General features: G+C 31.8%; 2 protein-coding genes and 1 long non-coding RNA gene across 3 annotated transcripts in view; 1 reads left to right on the forward strand and 2 right to left on the reverse strand.

Annotated features, from left to right (window-relative positions):
* Window positions 1–6,585: 6,585 nt before the first annotated feature.
* LOC149487729 (gamma-interferon-inducible lysosomal thiol reductase-like) lies at window positions 6,586–8,904 on the reverse strand. The gene is made up of 5 exons (XM_089696382.1): window positions 8,805–8,904; window positions 8,487–8,566; window positions 8,256–8,411; window positions 7,559–7,744; window positions 6,586–7,135 (listed from the first exon to the last, which is right to left on the reverse strand). The coding sequence occupies exons 1-5, from the start codon at window positions 8,869–8,871 to the stop codon at window positions 6,917–6,919; spliced, it is 708 nt and encodes a 235-aa protein (XP_089552508.1). The 5' UTR covers window positions 8,872–8,904; the 3' UTR covers window positions 6,586–6,916.
* A 590-nt stretch (window positions 8,905–9,494) lies between these two features.
* Window positions 9,495–26,247, forward strand: part of LOC149487730 (uncharacterized) — a 161,331-nt gene continuing 144,578 nt past the window's right edge. The window contains exon 1 of the long non-coding RNA XR_016315740.1: window positions 9,495–10,189. This is a non-coding gene — a long non-coding RNA (uncharacterized LOC149487730). The remainder of the gene's footprint in view (window positions 10,190–26,247) is intronic.
* On the reverse strand, window positions 15,635–17,786 carry LOC149487731 (GILT-like protein 2). The gene is made up of 5 exons (XM_089696384.1): window positions 16,918–17,786; window positions 16,764–16,831; window positions 16,514–16,669; window positions 16,108–16,293; window positions 15,635–15,878 (listed from the first exon to the last, which is right to left on the reverse strand). The coding sequence occupies exons 1-5, from the start codon at window positions 16,982–16,984 to the stop codon at window positions 15,654–15,656; spliced, it is 702 nt and encodes a 233-aa protein (XP_089552510.1). The 5' UTR covers window positions 16,985–17,786; the 3' UTR covers window positions 15,635–15,653.

The raw sequence follows: 26,247 nt of genomic DNA on the forward strand, positions 1-26,247 counted from the left end.
CGTTTGAAATTTTCGCTTATTACGTGGAACAAGGCATAACTAAGTATCTAATTGCCACTAAAATGGAATCGCCTGCATGATTTGCTACGACTAATAATGGATCTATTAATATCAGTCGTAGAAAATTTGTACTACCAATGCTTTTAATTTAATGAACCATGGAAACATCTTGGTTTTGATAAATAGGTACCCATAAAGACAAATCACAATATTTTAAATACGTATCTACAGCAGCTTTGAATTTGGCATCGTGCCTAGTTTATGGCAATTGTTTCGCGCCCTTTTACATAGGATTTAATGATCGAAGGGTTTAAACCTAACTTGAATACCTACTTGAACACTTTTTCCTTAGGGGAAACCGGTTTGGAGGTAAATTTTATCTCGATCACGTTATGTAAGTAATGAATTTGTTTGTGTAGTAGATCAACATAGAGCGATGTGTGTAACGTACACCGCTGTGTAGTCATAATACTGTTAGATAACATTGCTTGACGTTCAAGTATACTCGGGTGTTGCGGTGGCAGTGTCAAATTTCCACTGCGTTGTCAAGGTTCATGATTGTAGATGTCGTGTGATTTGATATTGATACTTGATTTATCATGACTTATGCAAACGTAAAAATTTTCCTTTATATAATCATAATATAGTTCGTGACTACTAATTAATACTCTATCAAAATAAAATCAAACATTACGTAGGTATAATTTAAAATGCACTCAATTAATCAGTCTTTAATGTTCTTTCTTCCATTACGCAGCATGCATCTATCAATTTAATAAGCAATAGATAATTGCAGACGTTTGATTGCTTTCTTCCTGTTGTTATACCAAGTGGCTACCTACATCGAAGTGATGCAAAAGTTTACTTTCATGAATATTGAATAATAAAGTGTAATGAAATTGACTGTCTCTTTGGTCTAGTGGCTAAGCGTTATAAAAAAAGGAGAAAATTCACAGGTGTAAAACTAAACGGATACAAAAATCACTTCGATTGACAGGTTGACCCTGTGGGTTGACCACTTACCTATACGAGTATGTATCAAGATTAGTTTCGAATGATAAATTGATTAACATAATATATGGATGGAAACTTTATAAAATACCAGAATTATAATTCCAATATTTTATAAATTGTTACCCATTATATTTAAGTATATAAACAGTAACAATTCCGAATTTTCATCAGAACTATACTGTTTTAAATATTAAAAAGTAACATCAGGATGAAGGTTTTTTAAATATCGTTTTAATTATCGCGCCAGACTTGTCAAAGCCCATGATAAATTGCAAATGCATCCGCATGGCATAGCATAAGGCGCGGAAACGTTCGCTATGCAACTATAAACTTCTAACGACTACTACGAAATCAAATTATGTATGCAGGTAGGAAAAAGACAGTCTCACAATGAGCTTGTTATGATTACTAATAACTGCATAGAACCTACTGGTGTTTTGTTCGCCCTCGTATATGGATTGAAGTGTGTAATTTTAGTATACGTAACTTAATTCCAGAGAATCATCGAGTCATCGGTTGCTATGGGAATGTATATAATTGATTATAATTCATTTTCATATTATATTTTGTAATTGTAACGATAGCCTCGTGAAAACTAAGAAGTAGCTCTAGCTAGAGATACTTCTTCTCCATGCAGTCTAACTATTCAATACCTACTGTCTAATGAAATAGAATGGAGTTGGTAAGTATACGAAAGCGTAATATAATTGGACCTTTGGGTGTTCGCGACATTGTTTAAGCAATGTTCCGAGTATTAATTAGTTCGACCCCCTGGGAAGTGAATAATACCTTTTGTATTCAAGAGTAAAAGTCATTCCAACCGAATATAAATAAGAATGAATGCAGTTTAAACAGTTAAAAAAAAACCATATTGTTTTTTTACTTATTGCACCATTGCCTTCAATCGTAAATGAGTTGAAATAACTAAAGTATTTTACGATCAAGTAGAATGGTAAGTTAGTCATACGAATATTCAAAATATTTATCCAATGATTCATCAGCCAGCGCTTGTATGGCATAAATTAAGGGGCCATTGTTCAAAATGTATGTTTCTACATCATGGTTTTTGGATAGAAATCATCATATTTAAAATCCTAAAAAAATATATAGCACAGATAAACGTTTGATCTAGTGACTTTTTTGGATAAAAACACAATATTAAACATTTAACTCGATCAAAAAAAAATCAGAAGTAACATCGATTTTGAAAGCATAATCAGTTTTATGAGAATTAGGGGAACGCTATGTTTATGAAAATTTTACATTTAATTTACTAATCAGGTTTTACAGGGAAATTTTTGGATAGATTTATAATTTAGCCCTTATTTTTTTCTATATAAAATATAATACGTAAAATGCGACTCGCGCGCACCACGTCAGTGCCGCCAGAGTCCAGCCGGACGTCATCGAAGGAGGACCTGTGCTAGTTTTGCTCCCGACCACGTTGTAGTCGCCGCTCGCGTATTAGAACCGAGCGGCGAGTAAAACGGCGAGCACGTCACGGTATAAATAAATCAGTAGTTTGATTTTGTTTGTTATCCTAGGATTATTGTTGTAAATATAAATTAACCTCTTATTCTATACTATTAAACGAGCAATATTTGCATATTAATATATTTGTTTGTAAATACAGTGTGGAAATTTTCGATGGGCCCTGGGTGAAAGTACTAGAAATACTGGAGATAGCAAATTTCCTTTATTTTTAAAAAGAAATAGAACTGCATTCAAAGATATTCAAAAATTCATTTTCTTCGACCGGGAATCGAAAGAACTATAAAATCCGTTGCGTAGTTTCAAAGATTTAAGCGTACAAAGGGACATAGAGACATAGGGACAGTGAAAGCGACTTTGTTTTATACTATGTAGTGATTTAAAAAAATTACCTTGTAAAATGTTTTAAAAATTACCTTGCCTGAGATCCTCTTTTATATGGGTTGTTGAATAGGAATAGCGGCAAAGTTTTGAAGTACTAGTAGAAAGACTATTATGATGTTGGTTGATCTGTATTCAATGAGTATGACAAATATTATTTTTATAAAACAACAATCCAAGATGGCGCCGACGAAAATTTGACTTTTTTCGTGATGAATGTCATTTTCATGGTTTTTGGGGTAGCTATTAACGAATATGAGGTCAAAACTAAAATCCAAGATGGCGCTGACGAAAATTTTACATCTTTTCGTCATGGGTATCATTTTCATGGTTATTGGGGTAGCTATTAACCAATATGAGGTCAAAACTAAAATTCAAGATGGTGCGGACGAAAACTTTACATCTTTTCGTCACGGGTGTCATTTTCAATCATTAATTGATTATTATTCAAATTGTTGTAAAATACTCACACTTTTTTAAGTTGGTTGAATACACTAACATACTTATTACATACTTATATTCAATTACATATTATTTTGCCTTTTTTATTTGTTTTACTTTTAATTATTATTACCAATATTTTCAGAAGAAAATAAATTAATGTATCCAGAACGAGAGTTTCATTTTAAACTTTAAATGTATGTATAAAATAGACCAATAAACCAGAAGCGTTCTTTATGTTGAGATGATGTTGATTCTACAATAAAAATGTTAGATTCCATGATAGTTTTATTTCTAAGAGCAAATATTTTTACGAGAAATTAAAAATAAATTATATTTTATATTGTTTCTATCGATTTTAATAATAAAGTAAAATTTGAAAAAGGAATGTTACCTTTCAGAAAAATTTGCTATCCCTAGTATTTCAAGTACTTTCCATTCAGGGCACATCAAAAACTTCCACACTGTATATATACAAACAAATATATAAATATGCAAATATTGCTCGTTTAATGGTATAGGATAAGTAGTAAATTTATTTATCAAATACATTCCTACGATAGCAAATAAAATCGAACTACTGATTTATTTATACTGTGGCGTATTCGCCCGCCTTCATAGGTCACCGGAGTTCATGCCGCGCCGGCTCCTGCGCAACGCGGGCGCAAGCCGTCTCAGTGCCTAAAATGCCTAAACTTTCAGTATAATGGGCTCTTAAAATATTGGTATGTAATGTTGAGATTTATTTACTTAAACTATAAATAAAAATGACATATCGCAAATAGCTGTTTTATTCGAGTGTTTCTTTATAAGAAAGTATAAGACGAGCGAATAAGTAGAGCGCCTTTAGGAAACCTTATTGCAAATATGGTTATCGAAGGTGATGCGGTAAATAAAAGGGATTTTGAAGCCAACTAACTTTGTTTGCTTCAAAAACAATAACTGGTGTAGTTTGCCGTGTCACCCCATCGCCCACCAGACGTGGGAAAGTGTGCACATGCGCCAAGAATTCCCGACGAGTCTGCCATGCCCAACATTACAAAGGTTCCGATCATTTACAACGGGATTTTGGCTACAAATCTGCGTGTCTCACGACACATACAAATGCTTTCTTCCCCGTAGTAAATCGATTCCATTCCGGCTTGTGTAGCTTTTGTTTAGGGATGGTAATGTTAAACGCATATAATTTTTTAATTGTGTTCAGAATTGAAGACAGGTTTGTGATTTTAATATTATGTAGGTACCTAATAATTACATATCTACAGTTTTTTAATAAACTAATAAATTATATGTATAGAAATATCAAGCACATAATATGTACGTACCTATATGTATATTATTATTCAAAAAAATCCAAAATGTTCAGTCGTAATCATTATTTCTGGAAACACCATTGACTAATTGAAATTTGAAATGACCAGTTAGTTGGTCAATTACCAACATAACGTATTGAATTAATTTTAAAGCATTTTGATAATTCTATATGTATATCAAATTTTATCTTCTAGTAGGTAAGACCTACAGATTGCATTCTTAATAGGTAATCATTTAATAAAAAAGAGCTTGTGTGCCGAGCACACGTGTCAGAAGTGAAACTTCTTTGGCAAGATTCAAAGATAACAAAATCGTCGCCTTACTCCATGACGTGACAGTATTGCCATGATGCGACCTTGAAATTTTTTTCTCAACGCGCCTAAAAAAAATCACTTCAAAAAGTTTGATTTTTCACTCATTGATGATGAGTATTTATTATTTTTACAATAGGTATTCCAATAAATGTAATGCGCCTTAAAATAGTTACAGAGACAATTTTAACATCAACTTTGTTTCCTCTACTGAAATAAATAATTATTGCGTATCCGACAATTTAATTCATTGTTTCCATAATTATTATCAGAATACTAGCTGCTCCGCGCGGTTTCACCCCCGTGGCTCCACTCCTGTTTCCCGTAGCGTGATGAAATATAGCCTATAACCTTCCTCGATAAATGGGCTATCTAACACCGAAAGAATTTTTCAAATCGGACCAGTAGTTCCCGAGATTAGTGCGTTCAAACAAACAAACAAACAAACTCTTCAGCTTTATAATATTAAGTATAGATTATTGTTATGTGTTGTGGAGATAAATTTTATTTTAGTAGGTCTTTAATATATCGCGGAAAGTGGTTGCAGTAATGAAGAGAAACTCGTGTTATAGCAGGAATATTCCTATTGAATTGGAACTACAATAGGTGTTTACGTCATTAAAAATTGCAAAAAACGCAAAAAAGAATAAAATTGATTAATGAGTGGGTAGACATTTTGATTAAAATCTGTGGTCTTAAATCGAATGGAATAAATACAAAACAAGTATCTCGTTTGCAAAAAAATTGGTAATGTATCAAATGTCGAACTCATGTGTACGATTCAGTTTCTGACCGTGAAAGTTTTCTATTCGTACAGCGTCCATATTCTCACAGCTTTTTTTTTCAGTCAAATCCAGGATTTGTGCTTAAAATAGCAACTATTTATTTCCGATATGTATCCGTTTACTTCTATCCATAGTCTTTACTTTATATTATAGAGATTGTGTAGAGATACAATAAGCAAAACTTATCAAGGAGGCTTGTACATCCACAGACCACACCATGGAGTTTAATAAGAGTATAATCAAGTATAATGGACGTATTGTTACGTTTCTAATTTCTATCAGATTACTTGTTATATTAATCAAATTAATTTTCCATTTATCATTTATTTTCAAAAAATGACATTAGACAAATGTAGAGTTTTAATGCTCAAGGAATTGTACCATTAAAGAATAAATGAAGATAGTAATTTCTAGATTAATGTACATTGTAATCTAAAATACCTAGGTAATTTATAAAATAAAAATGAATCGCTAAATGTGTTGCTAAGCGTAAAACTCGAGAACGCTCTACCGTCTCTTGTAAAGGCACTTAGGTTTTTATATGAAAAGAAAAAAAAGGGGCAATGGGGGCAAATCAGCGTCCACTGAGGCAGCTAGTTAAATAATAGAAATAGGTCAAGTTTGAATTTTAAAAAAAATTATGAATTTTTATAGTTGCAGTTGACCAAAATGCAAATTTAGTTTCAGAATATTACTATGAATCCTGAGCTCCGGGTTTACAGACGAGGTGAGTAATTTATTATTTAAATTAAAATTATAAGACTTATAATAAATAATTTAATTATTCCCTTTAATTAAAGCCAACCACAACAACAACTTTGAGACTTTGAAGTCGGAAAATCATTTCTAAAATTAGGTGAATATTTGGATATTGAACTTAATCTATAAGGTTAGACAATTTACACAAAGGTTTTTATATATGCTGTGCCTGTACAGTTTTTTTTCAAGCTGCCATTTTTAGTCCTGGTCAAATGGCACTGGCAAAATTTTTTAAGTTCACAAATTTTTATTTCACAATTTACAAAGTAGGGTAATTGTTAATTTAAATAATAATATATTGATTCTCCATGTTAACATTTTATTGTAGTGGATTTCTATACAACGAAAGCCTTTCAAATAATAGCCTTGATTACTTTATCTGTGTCGTTAGAATACTGCCAAATAATTCTGTTTCTAACATCACTGAGAGCAAGGTGGTGGTGGATTCGAAAACATCGCACAAATGTCTTCAACTATATGGTCACCATTATATTCCTTTCCATTGACCAAAATGTATGGGACATAGTGATAATTTGCCTTCTTACTTTCTTCTCCGTAGTACTTCAGTAGCTGGTCCCCTTTGTCACTATTTGCGCAGTTTATTATTGGGTTGGATTTTATTTTCATCGATGTACCGCACTGGAAATAATAACGTTTTCAGTCACACAATTTGCCACTTGCGGTGTTCCCGAACAACTACGACATCGGGGCCTTCAAGAAAAGAGCTTATTTGTCCATAAAAGACCGGCAAAGCACCTGCAACACTTCTGGTGTTACAAGTGTTTATGGGCGGTGGTGACCACTTAACATCAGGTGGCCCACCTGCCCAAAGGGGCATTTTTTTATGGCTTGCTCTGACATAAAAAATGGAAATGTTATTAGACAAATTAACTAAAATATTTCAGAACATTTATTTTATTCTTTATTAACCTTAGAATATTATTTGCATTTAAACAACATTAGTCGAAAATGTAGATACCTAATTAATTATAACCATCCACATTCTTTATATAACATTGAGATTCATTTTTATTTAAGTACAATAATTTATGACATATTTACCTTAGTCGCTGCCGCATCATCAGATCCCAAATCGTCTTGAGAGAAACTGGCCATACACGAATTGTAAATCAATGCAACTGTGTGATTTTTTATAATGTCTAAAGCGCATGCATGCAGTTTGTTTCCATAACATTCCTTTGGCCCGTGCTGACACCTAAATTCCACTTTACCACCGTGTGTATCCATCTGAATAATCAATTGTGAAATAAGTACAATAGAATAAAAAATAATAAAAGGTAAATGTAGAGTCTCCAATTATGATTATTTCAATGGACCTCTGAAGAGCAAAATATTCTTTTATAAAAGGGATACAAAATATTTTATTAATGGTAACTAAATAGGAGTAGTAACACGTTTATGTTGATAAATTGCACATTTATTATTAGCATCGAACAGGAACGTTTGATAAGAGTCGGAGGTATCTAAATACCTACATCGACGATAACATTGATCTAACTTCATATATTATTCTAACTTATTATTACTATTATTCTAACTTCATATACCTTATAATTATTATTTATTCTGTGGTATGTTCGATCTCAATTTCATTTCCCAAAAAAATAAGACAAAGAAGGTAGATAGTTGTATTAGGTAAATTTTTGAAGAATCATAATATGGTCATCATATAAAGGAATGACTCTGGTGGTCACCTTTTGGCTTTTAATATCATAATAAGATGAATGTTACTTCATACCTTTGCATTTCCAAAAGGATAGGTTTTAATATTTAAATAATCATACAGTTTCTCAACCAGTTTCTTAAAGTCACCGCTGATAAACCCTCTGCAACCAGGACAATGACTTTCATAATAAACGTTGATGTCAATTTTTTGGTCAGCTGGTATTTTTTGCTAAAAAGAAAAAAAAAACGTTATTGTAACTCATTAATTCCACATATTTTCGAATAAACTTTCGTTTCATATTACCTTGTCTGCAAGTAAGTATTTGTCCCCGTCCGATAATTTGACTATATTATCAATTTCTGTTAAAAAGTTAGACCAGTGACCTGAAAATATGTAATGGAATTAAACAATTTTGTATTAGATGTTGAACTGAAAATTTTTTTTTTTTTGTATTTTCATCCTGGCATTTAATAAACTATTACAGAATCTAATTTCTGGAAAATGGGCATATGATTGACTAATTCTAAATTAAGAAATAAATCAAATCACAACAAAACTTCTAATTATTTTAATGTCAAATTTTGGCAAATATACCCTGCATATAGTAAATAATAAACTTACTCGCATACACATGATGGGCTTCTAATGAAATACTTATTAACAAAAAATATTTTATAAGAGTCTTCATTGTTTCTCGATGTTGTATGTCACTTGAGACAGGCAGCGATATGACAACTACGTTTATCTTATAACAAGAGGGTCAACTCTTGAACTTTTCGTCTAATGTGTCTTTATTACCGACGTATACATTTATATACTTTCTACAAATATTTGTAACATCCTATGATCGCATAGCTACGAATCCTACATATTACATCATACATATTACAATTGTAGAACGCGGCTTTGTTTGTTAATAAGTATTATTATTAACTAGCGGTCCGCCCCGGCTTCGCCCGTGGTACATATTTACGTTTTCTCTACATAAAAACCATCCTCGTACTTCAAGGAATATAATAAAAAAAGAATTATCGAAATCGGTTCAGCCGTTCTCGAGTTATGCGCTTACCAACACATTTTGCGATTCATTTTTATATATAAGACTAGCAATGCCCTGCGGTTTCACCCGCATAGATGCAATATCGTTACAGTGAAAAGTCTACTATAGGTCGGACTATAGGTTTAATTTAATTTTTAATCACATGAAAATCACCTTTACCCCGTCCCGCACTACGGCCTTTGTTTTTTTTTTTTTTTGTTTTAGTGGGGAAATCTTTCATAGATACCCACGGCCTCCGGGGGAGGGGCCGTGGGTTATGTCGGATTCTTACCGACCAAAACCCCACTGTGTTCCGTCAAGACGCATATTGGTAGAATTCCTCCGTGACCCCCGCACTACGGCCTGCTCGAACAGTATACCTACTATTTTCTGTAGATTGACACTTTTAAAAATTCGTTATATCTTTGGAATGGAATATCCAATTCTTTTCATTTAAAAAGTATTTTGCTGGTATTGAAACAGTCTATAATAAAACATCATTTAATGGGATAAGGATTAATATATGTGTATGGATAACATGGTTTGAATACTGTCGGCACTTCTATTTACTTTGAAAACGTAAAAAAGTTGTTGTAGTAACATAACTACTGAAGATGGACATATGGTATCGCGGACTTTCTTGTAGATATTGATCCATTCTATAATACCGTAGAACATTTTTTTGTTCTATCTTCAATAGATTCCGCAGCGCACGCGATGACAGAAGATTTATTGAGGATTTTTTTACACCTTGGGTTACATTATTGCATTTTTGGTAAGGATCTCTAATTTTTTTGAAAATGCAATATAGCCTATGTTGCTCAGTAAAGATGCAGCTTTCTAATGGTGAAAGAATTTTTGAAATCGGTCCAGTAGTTTTTGCGTGAAAACCATACATACATACATACATACATACATACTTACAAACTTTTCCTCTTTATAATATTAGTATAGATTATTGCTATATGTTTATGAAAATTTTATAAACAGGTAAGTTGTAAGTATGGTAAGATGTATTTAAAAACATACATCTGCGTGAAACATAATAAGTACCTAATTTCGGAATAATTAGCTTTTTGGATATTAATTTAGAGCTTTTTAATACAGTAAAATTATATTTTATGTGCCACAAACACAATTTACACATAAAAAGAATTAAAATTATACAAATATAATTATACAAATTATAATAATAACAATGCAAATTATTTTCAGAACTGTAAAGTATGTTTTTTGGTTGGTATTTGTATTTTAATGTAGTCTTAGTGAGCCTCGGAAATAAAAACTTACGGGCAGACTAAAAATCAGCGCTGTTCAGGTGTTAAAGCCCGACAGCATGGCTGAGTCTGACCCGATTGCCATGTAAATTCTCTATTTTTAGGGTTCCGTAGCCAAAATGGCAAAAACGGAACCCTTATAGTTTCGTCATGTCCGTCTGTCCGTCTGTCCGTCTGTCCGTCTGTCACAGCCGATTTACTCGGAAACTATAAGTACTACAGTGATGAAATTTGATGGGAATATGTGTTGTATGAACCGCTACAAAAATATGACACTAAATAGTAAAAAAAAGAATTGGGGGTGGGGCCCCCCATACATGTAACTGAGGGATGAAATTTTTTTTTTCGATGTACATACCCGTGTGGGGTATCAATGGAAAGGTCTTTTAAAATGATATAAAGTTTTCTAAAAAACATTTTTCTTAAAGTGAACGGTTTTTGAGATATCAGCTCTCAAAGTCGTAAAAAGTATGTCCCCCCCCCTCTATTTTTATAACTACGGGGTATAAAATTCTAAAAAAAATAGAGGTGATGCATGCTAATTAACTCTTTCAACGATTTTTGGTTTGATCAAAGTATCTCTTATAGTTTTTGAGATAGGTTGATTTAACTGTAATTTATTATATTTGCTGCTACGGAACCCTTTGTGCGCGAGCCCGACTCGCACTTGGCCGGTTTTATTTTAGTAGTTGTTAAGTGTGTGTAACTTGTGGTAATAAATATTTTTTATTTCTTTCTTTCAAATAAATGTCTTGTGAAATTTTTATTATGTACATGGACAAATATAATCTATATTTATCTATGTTATGTATCTACTTGTATGTAGAAATTGTTGTATCATCACTACATAGTATAAAACATAGTCGCTTTCCCTGTCCCTATGTCCCTATGTCCCTTTGTACGCTAAAATCTTTGAAACTACTCAACGGATTTTGATGCGGTTTTTTTTTAATAGATAGAATGATTCAAGAGGAAGGTTTATATGTATAATAACATCCATTAAATAGTGGAGAAGTACTGTTATTTTTGAGGTTTCTAATGTGATGTCGTAAAAAATTACATTTTTTCCGCTTACATTGCAAACGCAGGCTGAACCCTACCAGCCGTACAAATAAACGAGTTATAACATTTTATGCAAAGAATAAACTAAGAATAAGGAAAAATCATACAAATAAACACGAAATAAATGTAACCTAGTATAACTTCGTAATAAGTATTCATACTAATGCTATTCCGTCCTTATTACGGCTACCACCCTTTTTTTTTTTTTTTTTTTTTTTTTTTTTTTTTTTTTTTTTTTACGTTGGGAAATGCATTTACGCATCCCCCTCTGCAGTTTTTCTGCGTGAGGGGGTATGTGGGACTCGCAAGAAGCCATACCCACTAAAACCCAACGGTGGCCACTGTTCACCTTCGGCGGCAGGGGTTAACAGCCAGGCCTTATACCCCCACCGCTTACGTGGTCATTGCCGCGACTTGGCGGCTCGCCTTAGCCCATAACGGCTACCACCCTAGTATAAGTCTGACATAACCGAGTTATAACATATCTTTTAGTACATTGTGCTGTGTTTTACAAGTTTTAGAAGCAATTTTAAATCTAAATTTGAGATAATAGCAATGAGAGTAATACAAGAAGTAGAAAAAGTTGAGCACATTAACAGCCGTACAAATAAAAACTTGCTTATTCAAACCTTATGCAATGCATAGATATGATAAGAATAAATAAAGAATAAGGATGTCATAATTTCTTACAAATAAATTTGGAATAACGTCGATGTATCTATGCTCACGCTATGCAATAGGCGCGAAGCGGCAACGTCGCAATTCATTCACAAAATTATGAAAAACATTGAAATTGTCTACGGTTAAGCCTTGGTGCTGTCATTTTGCTGACGCTCGTTTGACTTCGTCGAATTTGTTGTGAAGTTTCATCATACGATGTTCTGTTTATTTATTTTTTAAATATTTATTGGAAATAATTTAAATATATCATTAAATATGCAAGCAAATGATAGATAACGCTATCCAATATCTGGAGAACAGAAGATAAACCCACTTTGAGATAGAGAGTTGCCAAATAACTGGTACTCAAAACATACAACTCCAGGCTTAGAAGATTTTTATTTTCAACGAAAGTGTATATTATTGTGATAAGTTTAGAAATAAGTTTTATGTATGTATGGTTTGGCGCATGTTGTAAATAAATAAATCATTATAAATATCAAAAGGGTTTTTCATAATTTCGTATATTTTGACATTTCATACAAAATTTTCCATTTCAATAGGTACGTAATGAAATTATTAATTTGCTCAACTTTTCCTACTTCTCGTATTACTCTCATTGCTATTATCTCAAATTTAGATTGAAAATTGCTTCTAAAACTTGTAAAACACAGCAAAATGTACTAAAAGATATGTTATAACTCGGTTATGTCAGACTTATACTAGGGTGGTAGCCGTAATAAGGACGGAATAGCATTAGTATGAATACTTATTACGAAGTTATACTAGGTTACATTTATTTCGTGTTTATTTGTATGATTTTTCCTTATTCTTAGTTTATTCTTTGCACAAAATGTTATAACTCGTTTATTTGTACGGCTGTAATAATTTCATTACGTACCTATTGAAATGGAAAATTTTGTATGAAATGTCAAAATATACGAAATTATAAAAAACCCTTTTGATATTTATAATGATTTATTTATTTACAACATGCGCCAATCCATACATACATAAAACTTATTTCTAAACTTATCACAATAATATACACTTTCGTTGAAAATATAAATCTTCTAAGCCTGGAGTTGTATGTTTTGAGTACCAGATATTTGGCAACTCTCTATCTCAAGGTGGGTTTATCTTCTGTTCTCCAGATATTGGATAGCGTTATCTATCATTTGCTTGCATATTTAATGATATATTTAAATTATTTTCAATAAATATTTAAAAAAATAAATAAACAGAACATCGTATGATGAAACTTCAAGTTCACAACAAATTCGACGAAGTCAAACGAGCGTCAGCAAAATGACAGCACCAAGGCATAACCGTAGACAATTTCAATGTTTTTCATAATTTTGTGAATGAATTGCGACGTTGCCGCTTCGCGCCTATTGCATAGCGTGAGCATAGTTTCATCGACGTTATTCCAAATTTATTTGTAAGAAATTATGACATCCTTATTCTTTATTTATTCTTATCATATCTATGCATTGCATAAGGTTTGAATAAGCAAGTTTTTATTTGTACGGCTGTACGAGTTTTATCAAAATAATGTACTAAGTATTATACACATTGAAAAGGTCAACAGAAAAGTCCGCGATGGTATATGTCTATCTCTTATGGATAACTTTTTTTTGTCATTTACTTTTTACGACAAATAATGGCTAATTTTCGATGCGATTTTAACCAATACAGCATTAATCCTTAACCAATTAAATACCTTGAATACATTGTTCATTTAATATAGATCTATGTGGCCCTTTACACCGTATGATTTAAGTGAATATTTTCGAAGATATTACAGATTTAAAAATTGCGGGACGTAGCGTTTGCGGCGGTACCGGCCGGCCGCCCGGCTATCTATTTTATACCCGTGTCCCGTACGAAGTCGGAGTGGGCTGCTATGTTTTTATATACAACGTTCACAGTTTTTCTGTACATAGTGTATTTAGTATCAGCATTGCACCCGTGCGAAGCCGGGGCGGGTCGCTAGTTTATTAATAAGAATGCAACTGATAGACATAAAAATGTTTAAATACCTACAAATTTTTTTTAAACTATTTTGTGTTTTTCCATGACATTTTTAAAATTCTTTTATCCAATACAATATTGAAAAATAAGTAGCTGTTGATGCTCCCTATCACCGAGGTGATAATATAATATAGTACATATTATACTATATTAGAATTATAAAGAGGTAAAATTTGTGAGTTTATAATGTTGTAGGTATCTCTAGATCTGCTGGACCCATGCTGGACGCCTGGACCTATATAAAAAATTAATTTACCAATTGAAAATCATGTTGTTTGTGAGTGTCGCACAGAAGCCCGAGCCGACCCCTATTAAATAAATATTTCGACCACTTGCTTCACAGAACATATTTATATGTTCTGTGATTTGCTTGGTGTGCCACCTATAAAAACACAAGAGTCATGTGTACTCTTTTCATTTTCCTAAACCTATATTTCACAAATCTAGTCTTGTATCCCATCTGCACGTCTTGTTTTATTTCTCTACCTGACTCTAAGAATCGCTTAATATAAGTGCCGTTAGTCAAAACTCAAAATGTACTATCATATTAGTTTATTGTTTTTAATGTATCTAGCTTATTTCTGCAAATGTAAATTTCAAGTATGGGGCCAGAGGACAGACAGAGTATGGACCCTTACGAGTGGTTTTGTATGTTAAATTGTTTTTACGCAAAAGAAGATTTGTATTTTACACTTGCCTACAATGTAGGCAATAATATAGAGTATAAATTAATAATAATTTATAAGTTAAGAAGTATTTAATTTAGAAATATGTTGTTATAATGTATATTCTATGTTATACAAATATGACGAATACAAGTTACCACAAATGCGAATGTCAGCCAGAAATTGGCTGACAGCCGCTCCCTCAGGATAAGTTTTAACGCAAACAGACGTAAGTTTGAGACAGACCTGTCACGCACACTTGCCATGAATGTTGGAGCTTTTGTATGAGAATTTAATGAAAACTGTAAATGTTTATTGTATAATTCATCAAGCTCATTCAAGAACGCTTAACTCAAGTTATAACTTATAACTACGTTGAGTAGATACGTTGAACGTTCTTAGCTCGTCACGAAGCTTTCAATTTATATATAGGCACCTAAATTATATATCTTTTTATTTTTTATTGACATTAGGAACAATTTGTTATATTTCTTTCTAGAAACTGGGTTATAAAAGTATTCTATACTCTCAATATTTTTATTTTCAATAAACTCATTATTTAACACTTGAATTTATCTATTAGCGACTGTAATTGTGCATTTTATATACAATAAGCCTTCCTTGAATCACTATCTCTTAAATGAAAAATAGAAAAACAAAAAAAAAAATGATATAGCCAAAACATTTAATAATCACAAAAAGGTCTACTCTACTACTTTTTCATATTTATTTTTCAAAATACGTTCATACACGGTGAGGGAGGGTTAGAAAAAGCTGCACAAACATCCTTCATAAAGTTCTTGCCATCGTTGACAACACCGTTAATTAGAATGTACGGGACGTGTTTGAAATTTGCCTTTTTACTCTCCACACCGTAATACTTGAGAAGTTCAGTTCCTTTGTTGCCCTTTGCACATTGTTTTATAGGCGTAGAATCGATTGACATTGACGCGCCACACTAAAATAATAGTTTTTATAAGCATAGTTATGTAACATTAATGAATAATAAAATTATAAAACTTAAGTCATATTCGCAGAAAATGCTTTATCCGGGATGTTTGTCTATGATTATAGTCTCAGTACCTAATACATGTCGCTTGTCAAAAGCTTTATTCACCCCATAAATAATCATAAATGTATTGCATTCACAATATTTTCTAGGTTTTATTATTTCAAATAGATCTTACTCTATCGGCTGCGTTATCGTCCGATCCTCGGTCGCTTTGGGAGTATTCCATCATGCAAGTATTGTAAATCAATGCTGTGGTTTGATTTTGAATCAGATCTAGGGCACAAGCGTGGAGCTTGTTCCCATAACACTCGGTAGGTCCATGTTGGCATTTAAAAACAGTTTGACCGTTATTTTCATAAGTCTGTAAATTAAAATAAACATTTAAGTAATCAGGGTTTATTAAAATTAAGATTCCGTTGGGTGATGACTGATGGGTCTCTAACCTCTACTTATATATTTTAAGAATTAATCCAGTGAATATCAAAGGGTAGTAGCATTAATTAGAACGAAAAAAGGCCTTTAAAATAATGTTAGCTCCCTTATTAAATAAATTTTCAAGATTTCTTTGTGTATAAAAATACCTCAGCATTTCCGTATGGATAAGTCTTAATATCAAGGTAAGGACTAAGTTTTTCAACTACTGGTCGAAATTGCACCGTGTCAAAGGTTCTGCAATGAGGACAAAAAACTTCGTAATATAATTGAATTTGAACTTTGTCGTATCCTCCATATGGAATCTGGAAAAAAAGAAAATCCGTTTTAGTTCACAGCTAGGCAATTACACTCTACAATTAAGCTTTCATTCTCAAAAGTGTTAAAAATTAAACTTACTCCATTGTAATTGTTACCCCAATCTGAATAATATTGTGAATAATCATTCTCATCAAAAATGTTAGGCACTGCAAACAAAGTTTTATAAGATTTATCATTACCAAAATGTCGCGATAAAATTCATCAAAAAATAAGAATAGCAAATGATTTTTACCCATGTAGTCGCATTTTGTTAGCACTAAATATAATACAAAACAGAAATAGCTGACAAAAACCTTCATTTTCTTTTTAGCACAAAACCGCTTTGGAAGAGTATCTACGTATAAATGTTACTCCACACCATGCACCTTCTTATTAAGTCATCATTTGAAACGCTAGAGTAGGTACCTACACACGTAAAATTGTTTATATATATTTTTATAAACTATGTATTCTTTATTAATTCTTGAAATGTAATAATTTCTATAACTAATGTTTAATGTAAATATTTGAAATAAAACCATTTGCATGCGATAACAAGTGAAATGCGTCATGATAACGCAAAACTTTTTTCAATTAATTTACATTCGATTGATGCAGTTTATTTTACAAATTTTCCGTCCTCTAAACGTAGAGTAAACCACTCAAAGGCTCGGTTGGAAGGAAGCTGAAGGATGTTCAGGTATGAACGGAATTCCGATGATTATACTCGACTACTTGTGTCGACTACACCATTGTTCCACGCCCGGCAAGCGCTGCCGCAGTATGAATAGGTCTTGTTACAAGGATTAACAGGGCTAGACGTATACCAGACGGCCGTATAACTTCGTAAATCTGGGCGAATTAACACAGTGTAATGAAATTACAACTCAAATCTCTTTAGCAATTAAGTTCCCGGATATCTCGTGCTCTAGATTATGCGACTTTTTAAATTACGTTTTCAGATTTATGCTTTGCTTGTTTTATTTAAGGGACCTTTTGAATTAAATAAAATTAAGTAAGCATTAAGCATGAATGGGTACCTAAATTTTAATAACAAAAAAAGAAAGAAGATTTTCCAATTCCTGAATTTTAATATCTACTTTGTTTAGATGTTACTTCTGTGTTCGACCTGGATGAAGATTGTAATTATAAAAAATCATCAAGTAGGTACTATAAACCGTAGTAAACAAATCTTCATTTTTATGAAGATTTAATAAGAGATTATACTTTAATTTTGAGGTACTATTTGCAGTTCAGATTTCAGTTCTCACTGAACTGAACTGTGATGAATTTAAATAATTACTTAAATTAAATTTATAACAGGTGTGAGGCATTTATTTATAGGTTGCCTATAATGCTGAAATCGATAAAAGGTCAAATGATATACATATAAATAAACTGCGCAACACTTCTCAGTACTGATCGGTTTAGAGGATAATTTAATTAAATAAATTCTACTTCTCTAAATCTACGCTAACGTAATAAAGAAGACAGAAATCATATCTACTGTAATCTATATCGATTTGAAACATTATTTTCACATTTGAAAACCACATTTTTACCAATTAACATTAGGCAATTTTTTATCTCAAGTCAACCCGGACGAAACTGGGGTAATACAGCCAGTATAAATCAAAATTTTATTGCATTATTCTTATTGCTATACGTAAAGATTATTTTAATTGTTTTTCAGGTGTATCATAAGACAATCTAAAGATGCATTGTTCAAACAACGAAATAGAATGTAAGAAATTAAAAACATAAAGAGAAAATATAAATCCCTTGCACCGTTGTACGGATGAATGTGAAAAATCCAATTTCAGACGTGATCTATCATCGGTTTTGATCATACCTTCCCTATCTCTGATTTCAGGAGTCGCCCACTCTGCACATTTCAATTTTTACATAAAATGGATACATGCTAACAGTTGAAAATGGTCTGTGATATGCCTATTTTTACATTTTATGCTCCATAAGAGTATACGTTTTGTAAATGTTATGCGATATTTTATTCATGGATGTGTTTAATGTTTATGGTAAACCTTTGTTGTCATTAACAAATGTTTGATCATAATTGTTGATGATGGGCTTTGTTCGTTGTTAATTCGTTGTTAATTTGTTGCTGGAAACTTTGTTTAAATTTTGTCCTTGGTGCTCTTTGGGCGAGAATTCGCCTACGTGCTGTTATGTTGATAGCAACTCTGCAACAGCTTAACAGTTACGTTACGTTTGCGATTTGGGGAATCTGCAAATTAATAACAATGTGACACTATTTAGTTTCAGGTAGATCTTTTTCGTATTTTATGTGTATGTACATAAATCTTGCTAGCGATTTATGAAAAACAATCATTTATTTTTACGATTTTTGTTTGATTTGTATGCGTTTGGATATACTGTGTATATCCATCCATCAATCAAAGCCGCTTTTTAGAGAGGCAAATGGGAAGTGTTCGAGATAAATAAATCTATATTTACATATACACTAAACATATTTCACATACATATGGCTCAGCTTACACTCTACATTTTTAAAGGCATGACCCCGTATTATATACGATGAATTTAACGGTGAATACAGTGAATTTATCAAGTATAAATTACTATTGTCCAGATTGTTATTTTGCAGAATTGAGGCCCGTTGTTCACTAAAAAATTCGAACATGCCGCATTATGATTCCCCACTGAAACTGTTTTAAAAATTCTTCTTTTATTTGAAACAGTTGCAGTTTCGCAAATATTTTTTGCGAAATGGTTTGCTTTATGCTCGGTTTACAACACACAAAGCAAATGATTCAATGAAATTTTAATTTTTAATTTTTAGTCCATAATGTGCAAAATTGTATTTATTCAAATAATTAATTATTTCTTTTATCTTTCATGTTCATTTTGTAACAATAATTCAATTCTAAGCAAGCAAGAAGTATCAGTTTATAAAAAATGTATACGGCCTATAATTATCAAAGACGTTACAATACTGCCAGTGGTAGAGACCACAGTAGAGACGTACGCTAGGATACGTAAGTAAGTAGGTAATAAAAGAAATGAAAATACGAAGGCTGAAAATTAAATGATTAGACTTTAGTAAAATAACTGTCTCAATATATTTACAAGCTATCAATAAAAAGTTTTCACAATCTATGCTATAATTTTGAGCACGTTAAATCTGTAAACATTCCGTGTTTAAGTATATGTTTAGTGATCCACATTTGACCCGGGTGCACATTTATTTCCGCACATAATATATGCGTCCCTTATTTGAGTAACGAGATTTAATTTCAATTAGAGCTCGGCTGAAACCAACCGACCCTGATGCGCCATTAATGACGTGATTTAGGTACGGCGTTATATTATATTTAATGCGATTTATAAATAGGTTTAACCGATACTTTGCTTACAGGGGGTGAATGATAAAATGAGACCGTGATAAGGTCGGTGGTAATTTATCGATCGATCGATCTTTTTAACCTTTAAAAATATATATAATAAAAAAAATAAAGAAAACTTTCGACAGAATAGGTTAGTCGTAGATTTTGAGAAAACCAAATTCTTCAAAACTATAAATTCAATACTTAGGCAAATAATCAATAATGTAAGTTACACATTGTATTTATCAATCCCTTACTTCCATGATCGAAAAAAAAAAAAGAAAATAGATGGTAAAAAGGTAAACATACATTATGTTAATATACTCGATATAGAAAAGACTGGGTGTCCCTAACACCGCCAACATCAAGTAAAAGAATGGGAAAGCTCGTTTTATTAGATTTTGTCTTACATCAAATTTAAATACACCCACGGTGTGGAAAAATGACAAGAACTGTGAACACCAAGCATCTCTTACACTTAATACTAAAATAGATGCTTATATAAAGCCTCATGAAATATTTATTACTCTATTCGGTGCGTCGAATAACCAGAATTTTCCGTCAATTTACCGACCCAAGGAGATATAAAGGCAATAACTCTGCCCTATCTATGATATTTACGTCTGAGATTGTGCTTGTGTGTTTAAATACAAATATTAAGACCAGCGTTTGTCTAGACAAAGCAGGATATTTGAATTTGTTTATTCATGTTGAATAAAACATTCGGATGTGGGTTGTGGCGACATTTTACTCTTTTAAAAAGGTCCTATCAAGTGGAAGTTATCGTTCTTTGTCCAAAGCGTTACGTTCAAAATGCTTCGTGCGTGCGCTTTGAAAATTGTAATTGAATTTTTCATGAGGTGTCAAAGGCTTATATATATCTAGTAGCAAAACGATTTAATACAGTATACTTGTGTTAAATAAAATGTTGAAAAATATTTTTTATTAACCTATACCTATTAAATGTGCTGTAAATCAGTGAAGGACAAATCGTTATTTATCTAGAAAGTCTATCTAGAAAGTCTATAATAGTTGAAACGGTTTCGTTACAAAGCTTTAAAATGTAGCAACTAGCAAATGATTATTTGAGTGCTACGAGGTGAAACTAAACCATCACCTAGCAAAAAAAAAAAAAAATTCCGATAAAATATTTCGCTTGAATAACGTTATGCTTATACATCAGAATAAAAAAAATGTTCTTCAGCGAGTTGCGTACGTTACGGCCCCATGGGATACTTATCCTCTTCGTGGAAAATTGTTGCCCTTCGTTCCAATATTAAAATTATTCACTACGAAGTAAATCGAATTATTTTGCACGCATAATATCAAGAAATAATTCTGTGAGTTTTATGACAATTTATTTATTAGAAATTAGTGAACTATTGAACTCTGTTGAAGTTCAAAAAGACAAAGTGGAGTTCACTTGGGGGTTATCGAATCACGTCGGGTCGGTTACCTTTTGCATCTGACGTGATGTCTAAAACGATAATCTAATTAAGAGTTTGAAGACACCTAAAGTTCATAGCTACTTATTTTATGTTAATAGCAAACGACATTAGTTATTGCTTTTAGTAAGAAAATTATTGCCTACCTTGGGAGAAATTGGCATTCAATGCAATGAAACGCAATACGCAGGTTTTTTTTAAAGAGCATAACTCAAGTTATCAAAATGCTGGTATGATTATTCGTTAAAATTATAATTCGTAAAAATATAAATATTATATTAGGAACATCGAAATATCTTCATAAGTTTTTGGGTTTATCATAAGTGTAACTTTTTATATACATAGTAAGGAATAGACAAGAATCCTTTTAATCTGTTCTCAAATTTATGTAATACACTACATCAACTACGAAACCAAACAGTATTTGTTACACAGGTGCAACACAATCCTTACTTAAACGAAAAATTAATTAATTATCACTTAAAAACTATAATATCTAATTTAAAAAAATGTAAATACCTAAAAATACACACATCACTATATTATGATACTATTAAAAAATTAAGCTATCATGCACATTATCTAATAAATTTAACCTATACATTAAATACTGAAATTGACCACTTACACTTCTGCACATTTCAATCAAACAAAAAAAATAAAACAATCCCACGCACAACAATCCAAGCGAAGATAACTAACTACTTTCAAATATTAGGCAATAATACCAATATGAATAAAACATTTTTTCGTCGAGCAAAATAAATATGCCAAACTTACGATAATTCACCAAAATATAGCCGGACTTCTCAGTAAACAACAACAAATTGAGATGGCTCTATCTAACTTACATAATGATTTAGGTGATATTGACATAATTTGCTTCACAGAAACCTTCCTGAAACATGGATCAGAACCAAATGTGAGAATAAGTAATTATAGACTAGTTTCATACTTTTCTCGGCCAAACCAACGCCGTGGTGGATCTTGCATTTTAATTAAAAATAACCTCAAATACAAACTCATCCATAACCTCATTCCCCCCACACTTCTTCAATTTGAATACTGTGCCGTTGAAATAATTAAATTTAACCTCATAATAATTTGTATATATAGAACACCTACACCAGACGTATCTACATTTTTATACAACTTTGAACATTTATTAAGTAAAATTTGTAAAAAAAACAATAAAAAAGTTATTATCTGCGGTGATTGGAATATAGATACACTGAAAAATACAAAAAAAGCTAATGATCTTCAATCTATTCTCAGTAACAACAATCTAAATAACCATATACAAGTACCTACACGTAAAAACGCCTCCCTCGACCTTATAGTAAGCAACATACCAGGGGCCCAATCGGGTCTACACTAATCACTATTTAGCACTTTCAGATCACGAAACAGCACAGTCACTTTCAATAAATCTAGAAATTAACAACCAAGTAAAAGACAACCCCACTTTTTATTATAAAAACATACGAGATCATAGTAAGGAAAATATTGCAAAATTCATAGATAGTATCTCAAATTTATCGTTTTCTGAAGTATATAACTACCATACAACCAATGAAGCGTTTAACACTTTCCATGACACGATTACATTATTTTATGATCTTTGTTTTCCCATACTTAAAATAAAACATACATGCAAACACATAAAAAACCAAAAATTATCTAAAGGTATTAAAAAATGTTGTATAAAAAAAAGAATTCTATATCTAAAATATCACCAATGTAAACATAATAAAAAACATAACAAATATATTTACAATCGATATAATTATATACTCAAAAAATGTATTAACAAAGCACAACAAATAAATAATCAACGATATATTCTTAATGCTAAAAATAAAAGTAAAGCTGCGTGGACTATAATTAATGGACATACAAATAACAATATATTAAAGACCGAAATTGATGAGATTCACGTTGATGGTAAAATGTATGCTAAACCAAACGAAATATGCGATCTATTTAACAAATACTTTACGTCATTATCATCACAATCAAAAATTACAAACAAAACCAATGAGAACTCTTACCCTAATATCCCTCAAAATTCTAAAAGCATCTTTCTGTCACCGGTAATCGAAGAAGACATTTATAAAATAATTATGACGCTAAAAAACACTAACTCCGTAGGTTATGATAACATGGACACTAAAGTTTTAAAACTGTGTGCAATTTACCTAATTACCCCTCTAACATACATAATTAACCTATCGCTGACTGAAGGAATATTTCCCAATAAATTAAAATTCTCAATTGTAAAGCCACTCTACAAAAAAGGATTAAAAACAGATATGAGCAACTACCGACCCATTACTCTAATTCCCATATTATCAAAAGTCTTTGAGAAAGTTATGTTTCAGAAAATTGAGAATTTCTTTACATCTCGCAATATTCTTAAAAAAGAACAATTCGGATTTAAAAAAGATAGCTCCACCACCGTAGCATGTTTTTCATTAATCAAACAAATTACAGAATGCCTCAATAATAAAACACTCATTAGTTGTGTATTCCTAGACATGACAAAAGCTTTTGATTTTGTCTGTCACAAAACACTACTGTCTAAGCTGTCGTGCTATGGAATTAGAGGTAACGCCTATAATTGGGTTAAAAGCTACCTAGAAAATAGACTACAGTGCGTGGAAATCACTAAAACCGATAAATCCCACCAAAAATCATACAGGTCTACATATACATGCAATAATTATGGTACACCACAAGGCAGCATATTAGCCCCCCTCCTATTTTTGGTATACATTAACGACCTCCCAGATGCAATAAACGTAGACAGTATACTTTTCGCAGACGACACTACACTTATAATAAAAAGTAAAACTAAGGAAGACTTAGAAAGGGACATAATTAAAGCTCTAGACGACGCTATAAAATGGTTAAAACTGAATAATCTCCAGATTAATATGACTAAGACAAATATAATTCATTTCCAATCATATAATACAAACATACAACTTGACATAAAATACGAAAATAATCAATTGACTACTGTTAATGAATGTGTATAACACTAGACAAATTTTGTAACTGGAAACCACACATTGCAAAAATTATAAATAAATTGGATCGTTTTGTGTATGTACTAAAAAAGTTGAAACAGACGATTAATTTAGATGTTGCTATGATCGCTTATCACGCGTACGTATCATCGGTACTTAGATACGGCATAATAATATGGGGTAACTCTGTAGCAATACAACCAATATTTAAATTACAAAAAAAATGTATTAGAGCAATGTGTGGAGTACATTTTATGGATAGCTGCAAACCCCTCTTTAAAAAATTAAAAATCTTGCCATTACCTTGTTTATACATTTTGGAAATATGTTTATTTGTTAAAAAAAATATGATCTTCTTTGAAAAATATGATGAAACAAATACTACACGACACAAAGAAAGATTACGCTCACCTAAGATCCGCCTTGCACTATATAGAAATAATGCGTATTGCATGGCGATAACTATTTATAACCACTTACCCATAAACGTTAAAGAATTGAAACTGAATTTTTTCAAAAATAAACTGTATAGACTGCTACAAGCTAAAAATTATTATAGTGTTAAGGAATATTTAAATGATCGTGACATTAATGTATGAATCCTAATTGAATTTAATTGTAATTTTATGTGTAATTGTTTTATGTGTAATTTTTAGTGTTAAGGAATATTATTTTATATGATCGTGACATTAATGTATGAATCTTAATTTAATTTAATTGTAATTTTATGTGTAATTGTTGTTGTAATTGTTTATTAATGTATTTTATAACTTGACTGTATTAATTTGTAAATTTTTGCACGCCATTTAAAATGGCAGTATATGCGATAAAAAAAATTTTTGTGTAACACCCTTATGAACCATATACGAGCAAATAAATATATTTGAATTTGAATTTGAATTTGAATTTGAATTTGAATAAAAAATATTTCCCAGTAGAAAATATCTAATAAAGCCGTACTCGTATATTGCGTCGTCACAAGGGAGTTCAGTTCACCAATTTAGCATTTAGGGCGGCGTGCATATGAAGTAGTGCAACGTTTGCTGTTTTCCCGGTAAAAGCTCTAAAATACTGTACCAGCTTGCTTGTTGGTTTAACCGAGCTCTTGGTATATTAAAACAGGGGTCAAGTGTCGGGGTCGCCTTCTACTTATTAATGCATCAACCGCACCATACGGTGTGCCGGGATCTGCAAGAAATTTACCTAGAATTTCGATAAATAAAACATTTTATGACAAATACCAAGTGGAATATTGAACATTTTTAAACCCCATTTTTTTCAAACGCAAACTGTATACTTGTGTTTTTGTTTATTAATACTTAATAGTATAGCTATAAATTTATTCACATTGTAATGTACCTAGACACATTGTAATAATATCTATCCCACCAAAAACATTTTCATGTAAAATGTTGCCAAGACGAGCCCATATGACTCGCACTGTCAAAAAGTTATCAGATCTCATGTAGAGCCAAGCTTCTAAAACTACACGCCCTAACTCTACAAGGCCTAACTTCACAAACTCTACACCTTGGTCAAAATATGTGGCTTGGCCATTTCGCTACATTCACATCGGCGTAAGGTGAAAAATTAATTCACTGTTCATTACTTTTGTGTTATACAATAGTTCTTGTAGTAACGAACGGCCAAGCCACATATTTTGACTAAGGTGTAGAGTTTGTGAAGTTAGGCCTTGTAGAGTTAGGGCGTGTAGTTTTAGAAGCTTGGCTCTACATGAGAT

Source organism: Colias philodice, chromosome 6 (assembly GCF_061535455.1).
Source record: "Colias philodice isolate Cphi_HAF_F1 chromosome 6, ilColPhil1 Martin Lab GWU primary, whole genome shotgun sequence".
In the NCBI taxonomy this organism is placed as follows: Eukaryota; Metazoa; Arthropoda; class Insecta; order Lepidoptera; family Pieridae; genus Colias; species Colias philodice.